The 21,976-nt window shown below is 40.0% G+C and overlaps 1 protein-coding gene across 4 annotated transcripts in view; it reads left to right on the top strand.

The window, feature by feature from the left end:
- The first annotated feature begins 19,107 nt into the window (after positions 1-19,107).
- CNKSR2 (connector enhancer of kinase suppressor of Ras 2) overlaps positions 19,108-21,976 on the top strand; it is a 313,411-nt gene continuing 310,542 nt past the window's right edge. For all 4 annotated transcript variants that reach the window (XM_037129263.2, XM_037129190.2, XM_037129132.2 and 1 more), the window contains exon 1: positions 19,108-19,635. In XM_037129263.2, coding sequence (XP_036985158.2) covers positions 19,572-19,635 — 64 coding nt within the window. In that variant the 5' untranslated portion in view covers positions 19,108-19,571. The remainder of the gene's footprint in view (positions 19,636-21,976) is intronic.

Below are 21,976 nucleotides of genomic sequence, written 5' to 3'. Positions count from 1 at the left end.
GGAACATAGGTTTTGATTACTTTCATTAGAAAAAGAAAGGTCATTAAAGCAAAGCCAAATTGTCATAAATTTCTTTGTTAGAGAATATTTTTCTAACCAGTTTATGGGGAAAATTTGATACATGTTACACTTATTTTGAGCTTTTGATACTCTCTACCAATCTTGATTTTTTTCCCTAGGCCTTGACTATAGAATAATATGTAAAGTGACACAAGATAGCAAAATTGCCACCATAAGATGTGTTGCTTGTTATATTGATTATTTTTAGCTGAAAGCAATTTTATTTTTTTAATCTTTATTGCATTTTTCCATTACCATTTAGTCCCTTTATAAACCCTGACCCTAGCAATCACCACACTGTTGTCCACATCAATGAGTCCTTTTTCCTCTTTGCTTAATCCTTCCACTTGCTACTTTTAAGTAGCAAATACAGTGAGAGATTTTTCTCTGATCTTACCTTATATGCCTAAAGATAAATCCTCCAAAAAGAACTCAACTGTCATAAATCCCCTCCCCAGGAGTTCTATTTACCAGAGAACAGTGACTCAACACAGGATAGACTAGAAGTCCACACCACTCCCAGATAAACTTTGTTAGAAACTATCATAACTTCCATCTATTCTTTTAAGGGCCCATATTCAACTTTCCTAAAAATCATTCGCTTTCTCCTATGAGGCCAACAACTTCCTTCCCTTTCCCTGTTAAAGTGATATTTAGTCCTGAATTCTAAAGCCACCTCTTTTATTACTCTATCTTTGGTTACAAGGATCTCAACTAAGAACTCAGAAGGGTAGTGGGAAAATTATATTTCCTACCCTACAGTGATAGTGGCAGCTATATTAAATCTAGAGAAACCAATTTCTAAGAAACACAACTAAAGTGCTGGCAAATAGTTTAATTCTCTGAGGTATTAAAATTAAATGCAAAACACAATTGTATAAATGGCAGGTATCAGTTGAGGTCATCTTTTTCAAATTCACACAGAAATCCGTATGAATGTTTGTTTTAGGTGGCTTGTTTTATGATTTATGAAACCAGATAAGTTAGTATTAACAGATTTCCCATTTTTGCATGACTGTTGAACCAAACTTCCAAAGGATCCCATCAGAGCCCAAGTATATTTTTCATTCCAAAAATTAAGTACACTGCATCTTAACAAAACATTTCTGTTACTAACAGTTTTTGAAAGAGACTGACTGGCTTGCCATTTTCACATATTTATATCCTAGTGGTCCAAGAAAAACTGAGTTACCAAACAATATGAAAAGCTATGATCAAAGAGAAACACACAATTCCCAGTCAGGGCACATTCGTGGATTGCAGGCCAGTTCCCAGCAGGGCCAGTTCCCAGCAAGGGGTGCACCAGAAGCAACCATACATTGATATTTCTCTCCCTCTCTCCTTCCCCTCCCCTCTAAAAGTAAATAAATAAAATTCTTAAAAAAAAAGAGAGAGAAACACACTGCATATAGGAGAACAATGCATCTTCCTCCAAACTAAGATCACAATAGGTACCTAACAGAATATCTGAACAGTACTTTTAAACCAAATGTTGGATTTAGTTAATGCTATCATCTTCCTTATCTTTCTTTGGCTACCTCATCGTTCCGTTCAGGAATAAATTTTGCATACATTCAGTCTTTTTTTTCCCATGAGATTATACAGACCAGCAATTGTGCTGTTAAGGAAGTAAAGTTGTATATTTTCTAAGCATGGCACAATATTTTTCCGAGAAAAATACATGCAATAAATTTATGACCTCTGCCTCATTCTTCCATGTGAAGATGCTGACAACGTTGTGTAGAAACTACAGGTATCTAGGTTACGATGGCAAACCTTGAACCATAGTTAGCTTTCATTCATTCCACAAAAAGTACATTTCCATATATAGAGAACAAAGGCAAGGTTGAACTATTAAGCCAATTTTTTATGCAGGTACTCATTTACATATGTTGATAGCGAAGGTACTTCAGTAATAAAACATTTTTGCCCTCATTCCCTGGCTTCCCCTTCCTATCCTTAATCATAATTCTGACAAAAGGAATAATTTACAAAAGTTGAACTTTTATTTACCTTTCCATATCCACATGAGGAAAATTGCATGACATAACAGAATATTTTATATGTCTCATTTTACAAATATAAATTTACTTGATTATTTTTGCTCTACTTTAAACTTTTCTAGAGTATTATCTTAAAGCAAACATATAGACTTAAGATAGAATAACATAGGAGCTTATATGGAAACATTATTAAAATGAAGATAAACATTTTTTAAAAACACAACCAAATAAATATAATCAATTACTGTCAAGCCCTCTATATATAGTCATTTTTTAAATCTGATGTAATTCAAAACATTTTAGGAACTTTTTAAACTTTGCCTTAAGTAATTTTGTGTCATCCTTTTTAAAATGTCTATTTTATAACTATTTTTTCCTTAACCAAAGACAGTATTAGCTAATTGTAGCATCAAGCTTACCAGGCAGACATGGCTTCAAATAAATTTTTACTATCAAAGTTTTCCTAAAAAAAAAAGTGTTACCAATTTGGAGAATATTTAAAAGTCTGTGCTGTAAATTCTATACAATTTGAATAATATTAGCTTATATTTGTATACTTTACAGTGATTTTGAATATACTTTTTAATTTGTGCCTCATGACAGTTCTAAGAGATGGGAATCACCATATTGCAGATGACAATACTGAGGTTTAGTGAGGTTATATGATTTGCTCAATATTGTAAAACCTTGAACTTGAAGTTTAAACAGAAGGCCCAACTCTCACTCCTAACTCAGCTCTCTAAGTACATCATATTGCTTTGTAATTTTATATGTTCTGGCAATCCTCTGATTTTTCTTATAATTTTATATGAAATTTATTTTCATATGTCATAACAATATAATTATGCAGCTGCTCTATGAGATAACTTTGATGAGGAAATTTACTTCAATAAAAATTGAACTTTGCCACTGAAAATATCCTTAACTTTGCCTTTTGAATTAGCATATTCAAATTAATACCTGAAGATGGAAAGCCTCAGATTATGATTTCCAAATTTCAGAACATCTGGTACCATAAGAATCATTGTATCAGAACAACAAATCTTTAATATCAATTTTTTAAATGTTATTTAATTGTTGTTCAAGTACAGTTTTCTGTCTTTTACTCCCATCCCAGCCCACCCTCCCAGCCCTCCCACCTCCCTCCCATTTCCACCCCCCTTAGCTGTTGTCCATGTGTCCCTTATACTTGTTCCTGTAAACCCTTCCCTTTTTCCCCTGAAATTCCCCCCACGCTTCCCATCTGGTCACTGTCAGCCTGTTCTCAATATCAGTGTCTTTGGTTATATTTTGCTTGTTTGTTTGTTTTGTTGTTTAGGTTCCTGTTAAAGGTGAAATGGAAAACAATATGGAATTTTCTCAGAAAACTAAGAATGGACCTGCCTTTTGACCCAGCAATTCCACTGCTAGGATTATATCCTAAGAACCCTGAAACACCAATCCAAAAGAACCTATGCACCCCAATGTTCAAAGCAGCACAATTTACAATAGCCAAGTGCTGGAAGCAACCTAGATGTCCATCAGTAAATGAGTGGATCAAAAAACTATGGTATATTTACACAATGGAATTCTATGCAGCAGAAAGAAAGGAGCTCCTACCCTTTGCCACAGCATGGATGGAACTGGAAAGCTTATGTTAAGTGAAATAAGCCAGGCAGTGTTTTGAAGTCTATTTTATCTGATATAAAGTATTGCTATGTCACTTTTTGTTTGTTTGTTTCCACTTGCACGGAATGTTTTTTTTCCATTTCTTCACTTTCAGTCTGTATATCTTTTGTTCCGAAGTAGGTCTCTTGTAGACATCATATATATGTGTCATATTTTCTTAACCATTCAGCTACCCTATGTCTTTTGATTGGAACATTTAATACATTCACATTTAAAGTTATTATTGATACTTATTGCCAATTTATTCTTCATATCTATGCTTCTATCTCTCTATATTTCTTTTCTTCATTCTTCTTCTTAAATTAGGCCCCTTAACATTTCTTGCAATACTGGTTTGGTGGTAATGAACTTCTTTAGCATGAGTTTTTGTTTTTTTTTTTGTTTTGTTTTGTTTTGTCTTGTCTGAGAAGCTCTTTATTTCACCCTCAATTTTAAATGATAGCTTTGCTGAATAGAGTAGGTTCTTGGTTTTCATTACTTTGGATGTTTCATGCCAATCCCTTCTAGCCTGAAGTGTTTCTGCTGAGAAATCAGATGACAAACTTATGGGAGCCCTCTTATAGGTAACTAATTGTCTTTCTCTTGCTGCTTGTAAGATTCTGTCTGTAACCTTTGCCACTTGAATTATGATGTATTTTGGTGTGGGCTTCTTTGGGTTCATCTTGATAGGGATTCTCTGTGCTTCTATGACCTTTTCCTTCATCAGGCTACAGAAATTTTTAGCCATTATTTCTTCAAACAGGTTCTTGATCCCTTCCACACTATCTTCTCCTTCTGGCACCCCTAGGATGTGGAGGTTATTGTGCTTAATGTTGTTCCAGGGGTCCCTTGAACTTTCCTTATTTTTTAAAAATTCTCTTTACTTCTTGTTGCTCTGCTTGGGTGCTTACTGTTATCTTGTCCTCTAAATCACTTATTTCATCCTCTGCTTCATCTAACCTGCTATTGATTCCTTCTAGTGTATTCTTTGTTTCAGATATTGTATTCTTTATTTCTGACTGGTCCTTTTTTATGGTTTCTATGTCCTTTTTAATGCTTACTATCCCTTTCTTTAAGTTCTCACTGAGATCATCCATTCTTCCCCTAAAGTTCTTGACCATCCTTACAACTGTTGTTATAAGATGTGTATCTGGTATTTTGGTTGCTTCCATTTCATTTCATCCTTTTTCTGGGGATTTGTCTTTTTTTTTAATTTGGGGCATATTTCTTTGTCTCTTCATTTTCTCTGCCTTTTTGTGTTTGACTCTGTGTATTAAGTAGATCATCTATGACTCCCGAGCTTGTGATCAGGACTTCTGTAGATGCCTTGTGGGTCTCAGTGGTGCAATTTTCCAAATCACTTGACCTGGGTGTTCCAGAAATGTTTCTTGTGAGGGTTGTGTGCCTCCTCCCATTGTAGTTGAGTCTTCAATGCTGTTGGCTCATTTGAAGGTGGAGTTAACTCTCAGGTTGGCTGACTATAAGGATAGACTTTGTACAATGTGTATAAGTTGCTATTCAGGGGCTGCCCCCCGACCCCAAGGCAGAATTGTTCCAGGTAGGTTCTAGTGCCTGCTAGAGTCTCCCTTTGGCTGTGCCATTTGTGTGACTAGTTGGGTAGAGCTCTGGTGAGGCTTGAAACCCATCAATGGTTGTGTTGATTCTGGGCCTACTTGAATGATGTTCTGGTGCAGGCTGGTATCAGACATTGTGTCTTGAGCTACTTGTCTGGAACTTCCATTCTATTCACAGATTGTGGCTGTGTCTACTGGACCTGGGTATGTGGGGGAGGGGCTGTGCTGTATACAAGGGGCAGCTTCCTATAGCTCTGCATTAAGGGGAGATCAATAAAAGACCCAACACTCTCTGAGGTCAGATTGACCTGTTGGGTACTCTTGTACCCCCTGAGGTTGCCTGGACTTCCTCAAAGCCTTTTGAAAAAGACTGTAGAGTGGGTATAAGCTAACTATGCCCCCATTTGCCCTTCAGATGGTACAAGCTCAGTAGTGTGGGATAATCAGGTCAGGAGGATGGGGCTAGTGAGCCCCCTACTTGGGGGCAGTGTAGTCAGGCAGTGAGGGGAATGTGGCCTCAACTCCAGAGCCATTCCAGTCATTCTCTGCTAGAGTCTCCAACACTAGCTTCCCCAGGGGGAGCAGACCACTAATTCAAGTTGGGGGCAGGCACTGCCGAAGTCAGCTGAGTAGGGAGGTGTCACTGAAATTAAGGAAAACAGATCAATACAGCCCTCCATTGAGGGTGGTGCTGGCCAAACTCGGGGGAAGGGATCAAACTCTATGCTTCCCCTTAGCTGCCTAGCCATGCTTGCTTGAGCCCTGGACCAAAGCCTCTGAGGGAAACACTCTCCAAAAGTTCCAACTCTGAGTGGTGTTCCTTTGGTCCTACGCACCTGACCTCAGCAGGACTGGGCCACAGGGACTTAGAAAGAAAGGACAAAAAGTCTCCTTTTGGGGTTGACTTTACAGTTAGGCAGGAAAGAGTAGCCCCTGTTCCAAAGCCTCAGAATTTAATGTCTGCTTGAGGGGCTGCCTATAGTTTTTCCAGAGAAAGAGCACACCAAAGGTCCCTGTTGGGTGCAGCCACCAGTCTTTTTTGCTGGACTCAAGCTTATCAGGGTGGTGCTGCCAGTAGTTAGAGAACTGGGTTAGTGCATTCCCCAGGTTGGTGCTATAAGAATAGGAGTGCCTGACCCTGTGGAGATGGTGCCTGAGGGCAGTGTGGAATATTGACTCAGGACTGGGACCTCAGTAGCTGACCCTCCCGATCTCTCTTTGGGCCCATGCCACCCAGGTCTTCTTTTTATGACTCCTATATTCCCTGAGTTGCCTTCCTTCTACTGGAGTTCCAAGTGATTTCCTGAGAGCAAGCTCCTGTGTGTTGGTCCTTTAGCAGAGCACCGAGGATTCTAGCAGACTCCCTCCTCTTCTCAGTGGACAGAGTCCCCACTGTTTTTCATTGCCAGGTGGTATGCAGGCTCCACTTCCTGGCCCTGATACTCTGGGTTAGGAGCCCCAGTGTGGAGCCGAGACTCTGTGCTCCTCAGGGGAGGCTTTTGCAACCAAAGTATCCCTCCAGCTTATTAGCCACTGCATCTGAGTGCAGGGGCCAGCCCTCTCTGTGTCACTACCCTTCTTACCAGTCTCCATGTAGCTCCTATAAATCCTTGGCTATAATAATCCTGGTTCAGTTGTCCTTCATTTAGTCATTCAGTCTTATTGCTCTATAATTTACCCCACTGCCCTGCACTACCTCTCCCACCAGAATTCCTCCTCCTTAGTCCACGTCCATGAGTCATACATATAAATTCTTAGGGCTTCTTCATTTCCTATACTATTCTTAACCTCCATCTATTTTATGCTGACCATTTATGCTTCTTAGTCCCTGTACCTTTTTTGCCCATTCTCGTTTCCCCTCCCCACTGATAACCCTCCATGTGATCTCCATTTCTGTGATTCTGTTCCTGTTGTAGTTGTTCACTTAGTTTGTTTTTGTTTTGGATTTTTTTTTTTAGGTTCAGTTGATGATAGTTGTGAGTTTGTTGTCATTTTACTGTTCATAGTTTTGACCATCTTCTTTTTCTTAGACAAGTCCCTTTAACATTTCATATAATAAGGGCTTGGTGATGATGAATTCTTTGAACTTGACCTTATCTGGGAAGCACTTTATCTGCCCTCCCATTCTAAATTATATCTTTGCTGGATAGAGTCATCTTGGATGTAGGTCCTTGCCTTTCATGACTTCAATTACTTCTTTCTAGCCCTTTTTTGCCTGCAAGGTTTCTTTAGAGAAATCAGCTGATAGTCTTATGGGAACGCCTTTGTAGGCAAGTGTCTCCTATTCTTCTGTTGCTTTTAAGATTATCTCCTCATCTTTAATCTTAGATAATGTAATTATATGTACCTTGGTGTGTGCTTCCTTGGGTCCAACTTCTTTGGGACTTTCTGAGCTTTCTGGACTTTGTAGAAGTCTATTTCCTTTGCCAGATCAGGGAAGTTCTCCTTCATCAGTTTTTCAAATAAGTTTTCAATTTCTTGCTCTTTCTCTTCTCCTTCTGGAACCCCTATGATTTGGATGTTGGAATGCTTAAATTTGTTCTGGAGGTTCCTAAGCCTATCTTCATTTTTTAAATTCTTGTTGAATGTTTATTTCTTCCTCCTATTCCAAATTATTGATTTGAGTCCTGGTTTCCTTCCCTTCACTGTTGGTTCCCTGTACATTTTCCTTTATTTCACTTTTCATAGCCTTCACTTTTTCCTCTATTTTGGGACCATATTCAGCCAATTCTGTGAGCATGCTGATTACCAATGTTTTGAACTGTGCATCTGATAGGTTGGCTATCTCTTCATCACTTAGGTGTATTTTTTCTGGAGCTTTGATCTGTTTTTTTCATTTGGACCTTTTTTTGTCTCCACATGCCTGTTACATAGTAAGGGGGAGAGCCCTAGGTATTCGCCAGGGTGGGGCAACCTATATCACTGCATTGTGGTATAGTCTGTATGTATGTTTCTTCTTTTTAATAACTTTTTAAAAAAGATTTTGTTTTTAGAGAGGGGGAAAAGAGAGAGAGAAAGAAACATCAATGTGCAGTTGCCTCTCACCTCCCCCACTGGAAACCTGGCCCACAATCCAGGCATTTCCCCTGACTGGGAATTGAACCAGTGAGCCTTTGATTCATAGACCAGCACTCAGTCTACTGAGCCACACCAGCCAAGATGAATTTTTTTTAACTCCTTGGTTGTTGGGCTTCCATACAGTTTGATTTTCTGGCAGTTCTGTTTTGTTTTTTTTTTTTTTAATTTTTATTGTCCTTAGTTTGGTTGTGCAAGGAGGCAAAGTGCATCTACCTATGCCTTCATCCTACCCGGAAGTTCCCCACTCTGTTTCTTCTTTGTGTCTTCTATTTATTTGCTGAGATTTTCTGGGGTTTTTTTTTCCATGTTTCAAGTGTGTTTGTAATTGTTCATTAAAGCATTTTATGATGCCTGCTTTAAAATCTTTTTTTAACTTTTTTATTGTTGTACAAGTACAGTTGTCTAGAGTCAGGTAATTCTGACATTTCTTTCATCTTGTTGGCATCTATTGATTGTCTTTTTTCAATCAGTTTGAGATCATCCTGGTTCTTAGTTTAAGTAAATTTCCATTAAAAAATCTGGACATTTTGATTACTGTGTTATGAGCCTCTGGATCTTTTGTAAACTTTTTCCTTTTAGTGTGACACCACTCCAGCAGAGGAAGTTGGGGTGCTGTCTTCTTTCAGCCACATGTGATAAAACCCTAGGTTCCTTATTCAGCCTTTATTGACACTGGAGGGTGGGGCTTCTCATAGTGCTTGGCCATGGTCAGAGTTCTTATTTTCCTACAGGATTCCACTAATACCTCAAGGTTGGGAGAGGTAGAAATGTTTTATTACTTAGACTCATCATTTGGTTTCTGCTGACATCATAGGGTGGGAGGTGGTCTCATTACTGCTAGGCAATGATCAAACTCTTGACTCTCCACAGACTCCTCTGATACCACTCCAGAGGAGAAGGGAAGACTCCATTATTGCTGGGTAGAGATAGCATTCTAGGCTCCACTGACTCTGGAAAGGGGAAGGGTATTACTGCCTGGCAATGATGAAAATACAAGTTTCTACTTGGCCTTCTCTGATACCACCATGGCAGAGGTGTTGCTACAGCCTGGCAAAGGTAGAAATCTAGACTTGCTACTCTGCTTTTTCAGGCATAGGTGGGGGTTTTCTCTGAACTGTTACACAGGAGTGGTTTGGTTATAACCTCAATGTTTTCTGCTGTGCTAGGTTGCCCCTTTCCTGGTCACTTAGCTAGAGAGAACAAGTTTTTCTTGGGACGTTTTTTTTCTGTGTCTTTGGTGTTTCCACATTGCTGGCTTCTTCAGCTCTAAGTCTGTGATATATGAGGAAAAAATAAAAAGCCTAGGGAACTCACAACTGTGTCAGTCCTTGGGTCTGAGTTCCCTTACTGGTCTACTTTCTTCTCTCTGCCTTTCAAAGTCTTCTTATGTTGTCTTATATATAATGTTCAGGGGATTTAGTTGTATTTAGTGGGAGGAATAAGGAAAGGTATTTCTAGTTGATCTTTCTAGAGTGTAATCCCCCATCTTTAATTTAAAAATGTAAATCAAATCATTTTTCTACCTGCTTACAAGTCTTAATGGCTTTTCACTGTACTCCAATCTAGTTTCCACATGGACTCACAAGACCCATTTTCTCCAATTCTACCCTATTTCTCTAGTCTTTTTCATGCTCTTACCCATTCACTATGTTTCAGTCACACTGATTTCCTTTCTATTACTCAATCACCTCAAATTATTTATTGCCCCAGAGACTTCATATATGCTTTTACTTCTCTCTTAAATGGGCCATTGTGGTCTCTGCATGACTGTAGCCTTCTTATATCTTTAAGATTGTACCCCAAAGTCACCTACTCAAGAAAATTGTCTCTCAATACATTAAGAAGTTTCCACCCCTCCCCTATTCCAATTGTTCTCTATCTCTACATTTTGTATATTTTATTCCAGTACTTTTGATTATTTGAACATATACATATATGTGTGTGCATATATATAATGTATATATGCATAATATATATAAATAACACACACACTTACATATATATGTTTCCCAAATGATTATAAGCTCCATAATGTCAGGGGCCATACTCATTGTCTTCACTAGTTTATCCATGATCTCTGGTATACAGTAACCATTTAATAAATCTGTATTGAATGAAAAAATGGAGACAAATATTATATAATGTAAAATTTACATTTCTACCTTATAATCTAGAAAATGCTTATTTATTCATTTGGTAGGCATTCATATTCTCATACTGTGAAATGCCCCAAATATTTTTGTATGTCTCTGTCATTTCACTTGCTACATTATGTGGAAAATATTTATTTGTATTCTTTTTTGTGTGTACAGGGGTTCAGGATAACAACCATGTTTTACACGTGTAGCACAGAACCTATACAAAATAGATGCTCATGTTGAAAAATCAATAAATGATAGCTTGCATTGGGCTACCAAATATTTTAAATAGTTCATAAGAGAAACTAAACAAAATATTTTTTACTTAGATCACCAAAATAACTAAGTTTCTTTTCAAAATCAAGAATATGTCAAGAAGCAGTGGCAAACTTACATGCTTCTCTCTATTTCTGGATTCAATTCCTGGTCAGTAGGAATATCTGATTTGTTCCACTTGGTATGAGCATCCTCAATTTGCCAATCTTCCTAGAAGTAAATAAGACCCATTTGAAAAAAAAAAGACAAATATATGGAGAAAGAAAGTGATGTTCTTATCCCACTCCCCATCTTTATTCCTCTGTAGTCAATTATCAGTCAAGGATTAAGCAATTAGTCTCCTACATTAAGTATTCTCACATTTATACTTTTTGATCTACAGAGATATACCAATTAACTTATAAACAGGACCTCTGAACTGATCTAGCATCAAGTTTTTCAATTCATATTTGCCACTACCAAGTAAGACTGCTAGGTGTTCAGATGACAATGAACCTAACATCTTTAATAAGGAAATACCCTCAAATCTAGGTGCTTTGTAAATAAATAATATTAAATCTTAGAAGAAAGAGTTTAGCTCAAGGTTTTGTTTTTAATTTGCAATATTAACACAGGCATTTTTAAATTATGGGGTTATCTTAGGGAGCCCCAATGATTATTAGCATAAACAGAGTCTTTTCAAATTTAAAATAAATTTTCTACTGCTACTATTGATGATTTATTAGGCAGAGCTGGTCTGGCCCAGTTTATCCAGCCAGAGGTTTAGCAGAGTTCACTTCTTTTGAGAGTATTTATGGACTTGGTAGGTCAGATCTGTGCCAAGTAGTCAAGTACTACTGAAGCAGCAGCATGGTGGCAGCTGCTAGCTTGGCTTATCATACTTCCATAGATTCAACCAGTAAGGCAAAAACAACCCCAGATGGATTTAGAAAGTCTATTATTTATTTTAAAAAACAACAACAATGGAATAAAAAGATTGTGTCAACTCTCGCCTTTCTAGACCTATAGGGTGATATTGAACTGAAGGAGCCAGATGATAGATGATATAAGTGGTATATCACTGTCATTGAGGAGCCAACTATAAACTATAGCTGAACAGTTCTATAGACTGAAGCTGTTATTTCAAGCTGGGGTGAGGGGGAAAGTGCCTCACTAGAATTGGGATGGCAGATGAGAAACGGACTTGGGATAGCTCCTCACAAGACTGTCTTGCTATGTTCCAGAAAAGATCACAGGGTATTTTTGTAAGATGTGTCAGACTGCAGTTGAGCCTTGCCTACCTGGCCTATATAGAGATGTGTAAGATTACCAGAGTGCCATGGCAAAGCTGTTCCACAATCTGATGAGAAGGGAAGGATTTCAAAGACAGCCTACTTTAAAAGGTGCCATAATTCTATAAGTGGTAAAAGTATAATAAGAGTAGAGGTGATCATGAGTATCTGCAATTACATCAGAAGATTATGCAAGTAGTGGTATATTGGAGAACCATTATCATTCGTCGTGGACCCATCTGAATAAGCTATACACAAAGGTGGGCTGTGAGGTGGGATAGAAGGAAAATCAACTTGTATAAAGGTTAATGCTCTATCTGTCAGGTCTCTACATTCTAAGTCCAGTTCTTTCACAGATCTTAATAAGGCCATGAAGGAAATCCAAATAGACAAAATCACCAGATTTTTCTTCTCAGTTCTTACTGGAACAACATAATTTTTCTGCTTCACACAATTTTCCACTCCTTCCCAACTGAAATTCTTTTTTTTAACTAAGCTACCTTGACATTCTTTTAGCTCTTCTTATAATTTACTTATTTTCTGTTTCTCTTCTGTGGGCTTTCTTCATGGGCATCTCACACTCTCCCTGTCTTGTTCATATTCCTGTTTCAGTAGTGACTCTCAAATCCATATCTTCAACACATACAAAACTTCACATCCCTATATGTGAATGCAGATGGAAATCCCTTCTCAGCTATTCCACAGGTATCTTCACATTTATAATGTCCAAAACAGAACTAATATCTCAGAGTACCTCCCTCTCCCAAATCTGTTCCTTCTATATCTTATTTTAGATGTAGAAGAAATAATTTATCCATTCACCCAAGCTAGTATCCTGGGAATTATTCTTGATATTACTCTTTTCCTAACCTCTCATTTCTAATCAATCACCAAGTTCTCCTGAATACAGGAGTGGGCAAAAGTAGGTTTACAGTTGTGAGTATGCAAAACTGAGTTTATTCTTGTTTTATTTATTGTATTATTTATTATTATTAACCTACTTTTGCCCACCCCTGTATTTATTCAATCCATTCCCTTCTCTCTACCCCCACCTCTACTGCACTATTTCTGATCCAAGTCACCTCTTTACTGGTCTATTGCCACATTCTTCAAACTGACACCCTCTCCCCCCTCTCCCTCTCAAATTTATGCTCTCTGTGACTGCTAGTCAATATAAAACTTAAATATACAAATATGACCAAGTCATTTCACTGCTTAAAATTCTTCAATGGCTCCTATATTTTTGGTTATCTTTTAGTTTGATTCTTCCCACCCCTGATCTGGCTGTCGCCAATCCCTCCTACCTAGTTTTAAGTCACTTCTTTGCTTTTCAACTCCAGCCATCCAGGTAGGTACCTCTTCATAGTCCTCTGTCACTCTGCTCACACTTTCCTTCTGCCTATAAGTTCTTTTCTGCATTATTGCTTAGCTGTCATCCTTTAAGACCTAAAACAGGCATTGTTCCCTCTATATAGTCTTTCCCTAGCTGTTAGGTACTTCTCTGCACATAGTACTGAAAACATCTATTGCATTTAACACATTGTCCTATTAAATTAACTGTGAATGTTTCTATTTCCTCTACCAGTATATGAGCATCATGGTCCTCTCTGGAGCCACAAAATCAAGCTAATTTTTCCGATCGAAGGATACAACTTCAGCAAACACATTGGTAGCATTCAAAATGTTTGTTGAATAATAAGTTTATATGTTCTGCATTAATGGCTGTTAAGTGCACCAGAAAATTCCCTGATGGGCTAGGGCTTCACGTATTAAGAAAATTAGATTTCCTAATCTAGGTGAGCTTTGGGATTTTTATTAGACTGTGATTAATACAGCAGGGAATACCTGGAAGGAGCCCTTTAAAACCCCATTGGGATAACATCAACTTGAGCCAATTTTTCTTCACCCAGAAATGAATGCTGTGAATCTTGGTCTGGAAAGAACATCACTTGATTTAATACAGTTTACCCTGGAGGCAGAGCAGCAAAGAAAGGATTCTATTAATTTAATTATAGTCTCTGGGTGCTTTTCCCTGATAATCTAAAGTGAGGTTTGGTCCAGAGCCATACACTAAAGGCCCTATAGTTAAAGGCCTCTTTATATTTAAAGGTCTATAGTTAAAGTTCTCTTTCTACTTGCTTCTATGACTATTGAGGGCATAGACAGATTACTATCTTGTTATCGGATACATCAGAGGCTTTGGTTCTTTACTCCTAGCTGTTAGTTGAATTACACTGCAAGGAAATAAAGACATTGTTCCAGAAATTTTGCTAAACTTTCTCTGAAACAAGTTTTACATATTGTCTTGAGAATAACTTGTCTTTATCACTACTAGGCTTATCACAATTTCTTAGCTAATGTTTCTGAATGAGATATACAACTTGTCCATCATAGAACACCTGCTTTTAAAATTATAGGAAAGGTCTGGGCAAAACTAAGTGGGGAAAAAAAGAGGTCTCCTATCCTTTCCTCTGTTTTAGGACATTGACTACCCTCATAACTCTTTTCTGTCTTGTCACTACTTACTAATCACTCAAGCATGAAAGATAAAAGAGAGAAAAATAATTTTTGACAAAATATTGCTCATTAAAAACGCAAGAAAACTAAACAGATAGCTATAGCAAAAAAAAAAAAAAAAAAAAACCCCATCTAACCAAATTGGGAAAATCACCAGAACTCTGCAAGACACTTTGTCTAAATGTTAAATAATTTTAAAATATTAAAATATATCTTTCATAGCAACTCTGAGGTCTGATGCAGAGCAAGCTTCTTAGCAGAACAAATATAAAATGAAGATGAAGGACCCTATAAAATAAATTATGTTGGAAAATGTGGAGGTTAGAGATATTCATTTTGCAGCTCCAAAGGAAACATCCATATTATGTACTCTTATCTTTGGCCCCAAAAAGAAAAAGTCTTGAAGGTCCTTGTTCCAATGGAATGCTCCTCCCTATCTGACCAAATCCCTAAGAGATCCACTGAACACCAATCACAGGACCTTTGTAAATTCCACATCTGAAGTACTGAATCTCATTACATATACTATAAAATCTTAAATGGAAGTATTTTGGTCAACAGACTTTAATTTTTATTGAAATCTAGGGGGAGAATGAAAAGGACAAAACTATAATAACTAAATTAAAAGATGATTAAAGTTGTTTATTTTGATATGGTTGCAAACACCTCACAAATTTTATGTCTCTAATAATGTAATTAATTTAATATTTTTCCTCTCCCTGCTTCCCCCCAAAGTCAGCTTTCAAAAAAATCATTTTGGCTTTTATATCTAGATGGTTGAAGTATGTGTGACATCATATCATTTAGTGTGTTATGTTTTGATATGTATTTTATAACAACATACCTTTACCTCTAATCTTTCAGACTGTATTGTGCATTAAGAAAAGGCAAAACTAAAGTGGGGCCAAAATTTGCATATAATCATGCTATACTGCTCTTATAAAAATGGGGCAAAAATAAGCTGCCAAAGTTTGTATATAATCACATTGTATTATACTTTAAAAATGGGGCAAGACATTAACATTTTAAATAATAGACAAAATAATATAAAAGCTAGTTTATTTGCAAAGTTATGGAAAGAAAATACAGGAAAGATTTACCTGTCATCTGCAGTTAAGAATAAAAGTGTGAAGGTAATGGTGATTTAATCCTTTTATATTTATTTCCCCCAAATCAAGAATATTACAGTGAGCCCTGGCTGAGTGGCTCAGTTGGTTGGAATGTTGTCCCATAACCAAAAAGTCTGTAAGTTCAATTCTTGGTCAGGCACATACCTGGGTTGTGGGTTCTGTCCCCTATTGGGGCGCATATGGGAGGCAGCTAATCAATGTTTCTTTCTCACATTTCTTTCCCCTTCCTTCCTCCCTCCCTTCCTTCCTTCAGCCTTTCTGCCTTTCTTTTGTTCCTTTCTCTTTCTTTCTCCTTCTCTCTCTCTCCCTTTCCTTCTTCTTTCCTCCCTTTTTTCCTTCCTTCCTCTCTCTCTCTCTTCCTCTATCTATAAAATCAATAAACATATCCTCAGGTGAGGATTCAAAAAAAGGTAAAAAAAAAGAATGTTAGAGTGAAAAGCTAGTTATGTTCTGAACAAATTAAGCAAAATAATGCCAATTATATTGTCAAAACCAAAGACAACTTTTTTATTTTTATTTTTGCATGTTTTGTAGGAAAAACCTCAAGGAGAAGAGTTTAGGGCAAATACCTATGGTCTTGGCGAATTCCGTTAGATAGTATAACTCCACATCCACATTTTGGCTCAGTCATTCTTAGGTTTTAGATTTTTTATAGTTATCTCAATTGAGTAGACTAAATAAATTACCTATTGTAACATAAACAAGAGAATATATACAACTTAATTCTGATCTAGGGTGTTCCTCAAAATCCTCTTTCTCTTTTTTTTTTTCCACATCTTCTTTGGCACTGGTGTTTTCTTCAAATACACATCTTTATATTTTTACTGTATCCTGTTCTTTGGCATTTGTTTTTATTGACATTCCATTCATTATGCAAACATCTCTTCTTAAACTTGCTAGTAGTATGATGAAAAGTCTCATTGCTTGTCATGCTAGCCAAGTCAGGATACGCAGTTTGGTGTTTCAGCCAAATTTGATCACTTCCTACATGGCTGGTTAGGTATGGTCAGAAACACTCATAGTGACTCTCAGACTCCCTTGTAGTTAACTTTCTGATAATATTCAATGGGTCCTCCCCCTCCAAAGTATTGTTCTTTTTGTGACACTGATACAAACCCTTCTCACTAGTTTTAAAAGCTCATATCCTCAAATCACCTTAATGTGGTATTAAAATCACATGTAATGGCCTCAGATAAATTACTTAAGTTTTAAGTCATACTCATTAGCTTATTCAACATTTTTAACCATGTGTAATAGGTTCTGGGGATAGGAGCTGAATATGATAACCAAGGTTTTCTCATCTGTAAAATGTCTTTAGTGATAGAACTGTTTTGAGAATGTGTGTAAAGTACTTAGCACAGTGCTTAATAAGTATCATCATTATTATTAACAGCATTATTTTGATAAAATTACTTTTAACATCTCCCTATGACTGAAACCTCTAATGACTCAAAATGCATCCATTCCATTGCATTTCTGAACATAAAACTACTTTATAAATTACTAATGCTGGAAATTATCTTTTCTAGAAATACTGATGCAGCCCTGGCTGATATAGCTCAGTGGACTGAGCATGGGCTCAACCAAAGGGTTGCCGGTTCAATTCCCAGTCAGGGCACATGCCTGAGTCGTGGGCCAGGTCCCCAGTGGGGGGCAGATGAGAGGCAACCACACATTGACGTTTCTCTCTTCTTTCTCTTTCCCTTCCCACCTCTCTAAAAATACATAAATAAAATCTTTGAAAAAAAAGAGAAAGAAATATTGATGCAATGTTCTGAGACTCAGTTTCAATGTTAGCACTCCAAAATACCCTACATGTCTGGTTAGCCAAGAAAAAATTGGAAATCACAACTATAACCAAGATTAAGAAATACACTATGCCTATATCCTATGAGCATAGACTTGTCTAGATAATTTCTAAGCTTCCTTCCAAAAATTGCCATATACTGCCCTGACTGCTGTTGTTCAGTGGGTTGGGTATGGTCCTGCAAGCCAAAAGGTCACTGGTTCAATGCCCTGACTTGGGAGTGTGAGATAGACCATGTTCCCATCTCTTTCCCCCTCCCTTCCCCTCTCTCTAAAACTAAATACATTTTTTGAAACACACAGAATTTGTCATATACTTTTAAGTTTGGATTATTAGAAAACTAAGCAAGTCTACAGATAGGCCATCTTAAGTTTTACTTGGTTTGTATCACTAGCCTGAAAACAACAACAAAACAAATTTAACTACTTTGGTTTCAGTTCTTTGTGTGGGGGTGAGATGGGGGGGGTACGTCAATTCATGCCAGCTGAGAAAAGTGGCAGTTATGTATCTCATGCAATTGAACTTAAGAAAAAATGGGTTACTGCAGGAACTGGCAAAACCTACTGACATTATTTAAATGGTTGTAGAAATAAAATGAGGTCCTGCTTATTCAACAGAGCTATTTAACAATGACAAAGAGAAAATATCTATATGGCGGGAGACAGTTTGTACATATAGTTTCTAGGATTATTTGTGGTTTAAAGGGAAGCCTCGTTATGTGAACTTTTATTACAACCTATATAAGTAAGCTGTGTTATGTGAAGTACATAAGTTTTGAAGAATCACGTTGTTTTCAATTTGTCACTCATTTTACATCCCAGTGTTCCCCTTCAGTTCTTATATAAGAATATCTGAAAACAAAAGGACATCCTCTAAAAGAAGTACTGGGCGCTCTCAGCGTTGGAGGAGTTGGCCGAAAACACGACTCAGAACCCTTCAAAAGGCACGTGGGCCCGACCTGTCTCGATATCAAGACCGCACCAGCAGGTCTGAGGCACCACGAACCGGCCCTCCCGCCTCGTCATCGCTGTTTTTCTGGCTGGCAGAGCCCAGCAGCAGTCCGCGGCAGGCATTCCACGCCTCTTCCAAAGGCGTGCGGAGAGCCTCGGGAACCATCTCGGAAGCTCACTCAGCAGCGGGGAGGACAAGAGCCAGGAAAGTCGGGGCTCCAGCTGTAACCCGGCGCTTAGCAGGGTCCCCCACCCCTCGTCGGCTGAGCCGCAGGTACCTCCATAGCTGCCTCAGCAACTGGTGGGCAGCCCATCCCGCTGCCGTCGCGTCAGCTCCGAGGCCCTTCGGGACTGCGCTCCCGCAGCAGACACCTGACTGACCTGAGCTCAGGCTTGCGCAGCCGGCGCAGCCGACGCTGCGCACGCGCTCCTCGAGCGCCTCTGTCCCGGGGCGGCCCGCGGGGCGGGAACGCGAACCGCCCGCACCTGCCTAACTGACTAGCCGACCCGGGTCCCGGGCCTCGTGCAGGAGCACGCACGCGCACGCGCTTCGCGCGCCTGCAGTTCGCCCCGGGGGCGGGACCGCGCGGCAGCGAGCGAGCGAGCGGGCGGGCGGCGGTGAGCGGGAGGGGGGCTCGTGGAGCGCGCGCCTCGCACCCGAGGGCTGCAGAGAGATATTTTGGGTGGCAGGAGGCCCCTCGTCATTTCCGCCAGGCAGCTTGTCGTGCTGGGGCTTCACTCCCGCGCGCGAGGCGAGCGGGCAAGTTGGCTGCGGGTTCGCGGCGGTGGCGGCTTTTTAGCTTAGCTTCACGACCCTTGGCAGTGCAAGCCATGAACTGAAGCCCTGAAGAGACGGAGACCTCAACGGAGTGGTGGAGCAGCCAGTGCTTCACCGGGGACCAAGAGGAGCTGAGACCCCGGGGCGTTTCCCTCCTGATCACCGCTCCCACCGCAGCTGCACGCCGTGTGTAAGAGACGCTGCAGCCGAGAAACCCGATACACAAAAGCTGCTTTCTCCGAGCTGCCCGCCCAGCAAGGGACCCCACCTGAGGGCGGCTTGGGCTGCTGAGTTCGTTTTGTGTCTGGGCTCTGCACCCCGAGCGGAACCGATCCCGTGCCCATGGCTCTGATCATGGAACCGGTGAGCAAATGGTCTCCGAGTCAAGTAGTGGACTGGATGAAAGGTAATGCCCGCTGTGCAGAGGCTAGGCGGCCCTGGGTTGCGGGGTCCCGGCATGCAGAAGGAAAGGGAGTCCACCACCTCCGAACCCGCCTCGGGGTTTCCGCCCACCCATCGTGGTGCGCAGGGCGGGGAGGCGGAGACAGTGGGGGTCCTCCGGGGCCGTAGGGGCTTGGGATCCGGGTCTCCTATTGTCTCCAGCCGATTGCTCCAGAGCTGGAGAGGGGCGCGGAGAGCGCGGGAGGATAGGAGGCTGGAAACCAGGCAGCGGTATCCCAGCGCAATCCAGGCGCATCTTGCTCGCTTTCTTGTTCCTCTTGGCGCCCCCAGGCCGGGAGGCCGTGACGACCCTTGTCTCTTCCTTTAGGGAGGACCCCCCAAGGGACCTGCTCCGCTGGTCGCCCCTTCCCGAGCCCCTTTGTTCCTTCGGAACCTGACGCCCCCACGGCGGCTGCCCCTACCAGCTCCAACTCTCCTGGCAACTTTTAAGCCCACATAATGGGGTCAGGATGCGGCCGCCCCAGTTTGGATCGGGAAGCAACCTCTCTACTCCAGATTGGTTTGAGGATGCTCGGGGGATGCTCTACTTTGGGGAGAGGGAAACGTGCTCCCCTGGGACAGCATCAGCGCTGGTGGGCTCCCTCCAGCGCATCCCCTGCGTCCTTTGCCTCCCTTCTCTAGCCAGTTGAGGCTTTGGACCTCAGGGCTTTTGCTGGGGGCTCGACCCTAGGTGTAAGGTGATGTGCATTCAAATTCCTCATTTCTTCCATCTTGAAGTCTCTCCCCCTCTTTTCCCTGGCAGTTTCTAAAAACCATACTTAGAGACGCTGGCCCTCCTAGTTGCAGTCATGAGCTTTTCTCTAGTCCTTGGGCTTTCCTGCCTCACTATCTCCCTCTGTTGTCTGAGTTAAGGGGCCTGTAGAGGACCCCCCCCTTCTCATGACCACTGCTCCCCCACCTCCCATCCCTCAGATTCCTAAGATTTTGGGAATACTGATACGGGGTGAGTGGGACTGAATAAATTATTCCTGTACACACTTGGGAGATTGCAGCTTTGCTCATGGTTATTCCTAGGCACAAACAAATTACATTAGTCAGGGACTAAAGGCTTATCATTTGTGAAAAATGCACCTTCCAAAATGAGGGAGTCCCTTCTCAGGGCATGCTTTGTGGGCAGACTTTCCAAGATCCAGTTACTTTAGAATGAAAGGTGGGGATGATTGGAAGTGATTGAGAAAGATAGGGAGAAACTCATTCTTTTTTTTTCCCCTCTCTCTTTTTCCAGACCTTTTTAGCTTCTTGCTTATTCTTGTGGATTTTCCATTATCCATTTGCTTCCCTTCTATTCCCTTATATGCCCATTTATCCCTCATTTACTTCATGTTTTCCTTTTCTAATATGTGGAAAGTGCTTTGTAACTGCAAAGCACAGTACAAATGAGAGTGTATTGGATTAAATCGAATTCATTATTTATTGACTGCTCCCCTGTGTGCGGTGCATTGTGCTAAGGTGCCATGGGTGCCATGACTAAGACAAAGTCCTGCAGTGGCTCATCTTTTTCTGTTTCTTCTTCTCTTTTCCTATGTGCTATTGAAATTCTGTTTTCCTAGAATCCCACCAGCCACCAACCCCCACCCCTTCTCAGATACAGACAAACATCTGTTTCTCAGTTTCTCAGTCATGGAAGAAAGAGGAGGGTATATGCAAGAAGCAGGAATGGTTAATTTAAACCCTTTCTTTGAATTTGCCTAAAAGATTGCTTTAGTTTGAGTCTGTTACTGAAATTCTCAAAACAAAGCTGTCTTGCCTCCATGGGAGTCAGATTACCTTCAAGACTACCTCTCTCAAATTCCCATGATGCTTATAGAGAGTGTTGCATACTCCATCTTCTTCACCTCCTACCCTCCCAGTGCATTCTTGCAGCTTCCCCTGTCTCTACAGTTTAAGTCCATTGAACCAAGTAGGACATATGATGCACATATTCTGACACACATAATTAGTGTTCCAGTACAATCGTCCTTTAAAAAGCTCTCCAGCCTAAAATGCAGCTTCTTTGAAGTTATACTAACATTGTTAGCTGTGGTTTTAAATGACTGCTGTATTCAAGTTGAATAACTGATTTTCATACCTGTTGGTGACGCATTTTAGAACTATTTGAAAAGGTCAGTGAGGTTGCCAAGATGGAATTTGTATATCCTTGTATACATTAGATAGGAAGAGAATAACTGATGTCATTATGTGTATATTTCAAGTCCAAAATGCTTACTGATGAAATTTCTATAATCTTCATATAAATTTGATTTGATGTATTATCAGAAAATACAATTAAAAATTGTTGGATGGAA

The sequence above is a fragment of the Artibeus jamaicensis genome, unplaced genomic scaffold (assembly GCF_021234435.1).
Source record: "Artibeus jamaicensis isolate MK-2021 breed Jamaican fruit bat unplaced genomic scaffold, CSHL_Jam_final scaffold_1283, whole genome shotgun sequence".
Lineage (NCBI taxonomy): Eukaryota > Metazoa > Chordata > Mammalia > Chiroptera > Phyllostomidae > Artibeus > Artibeus jamaicensis.
This window is presented reverse-complemented; position numbering and strand designations above follow the sequence as displayed.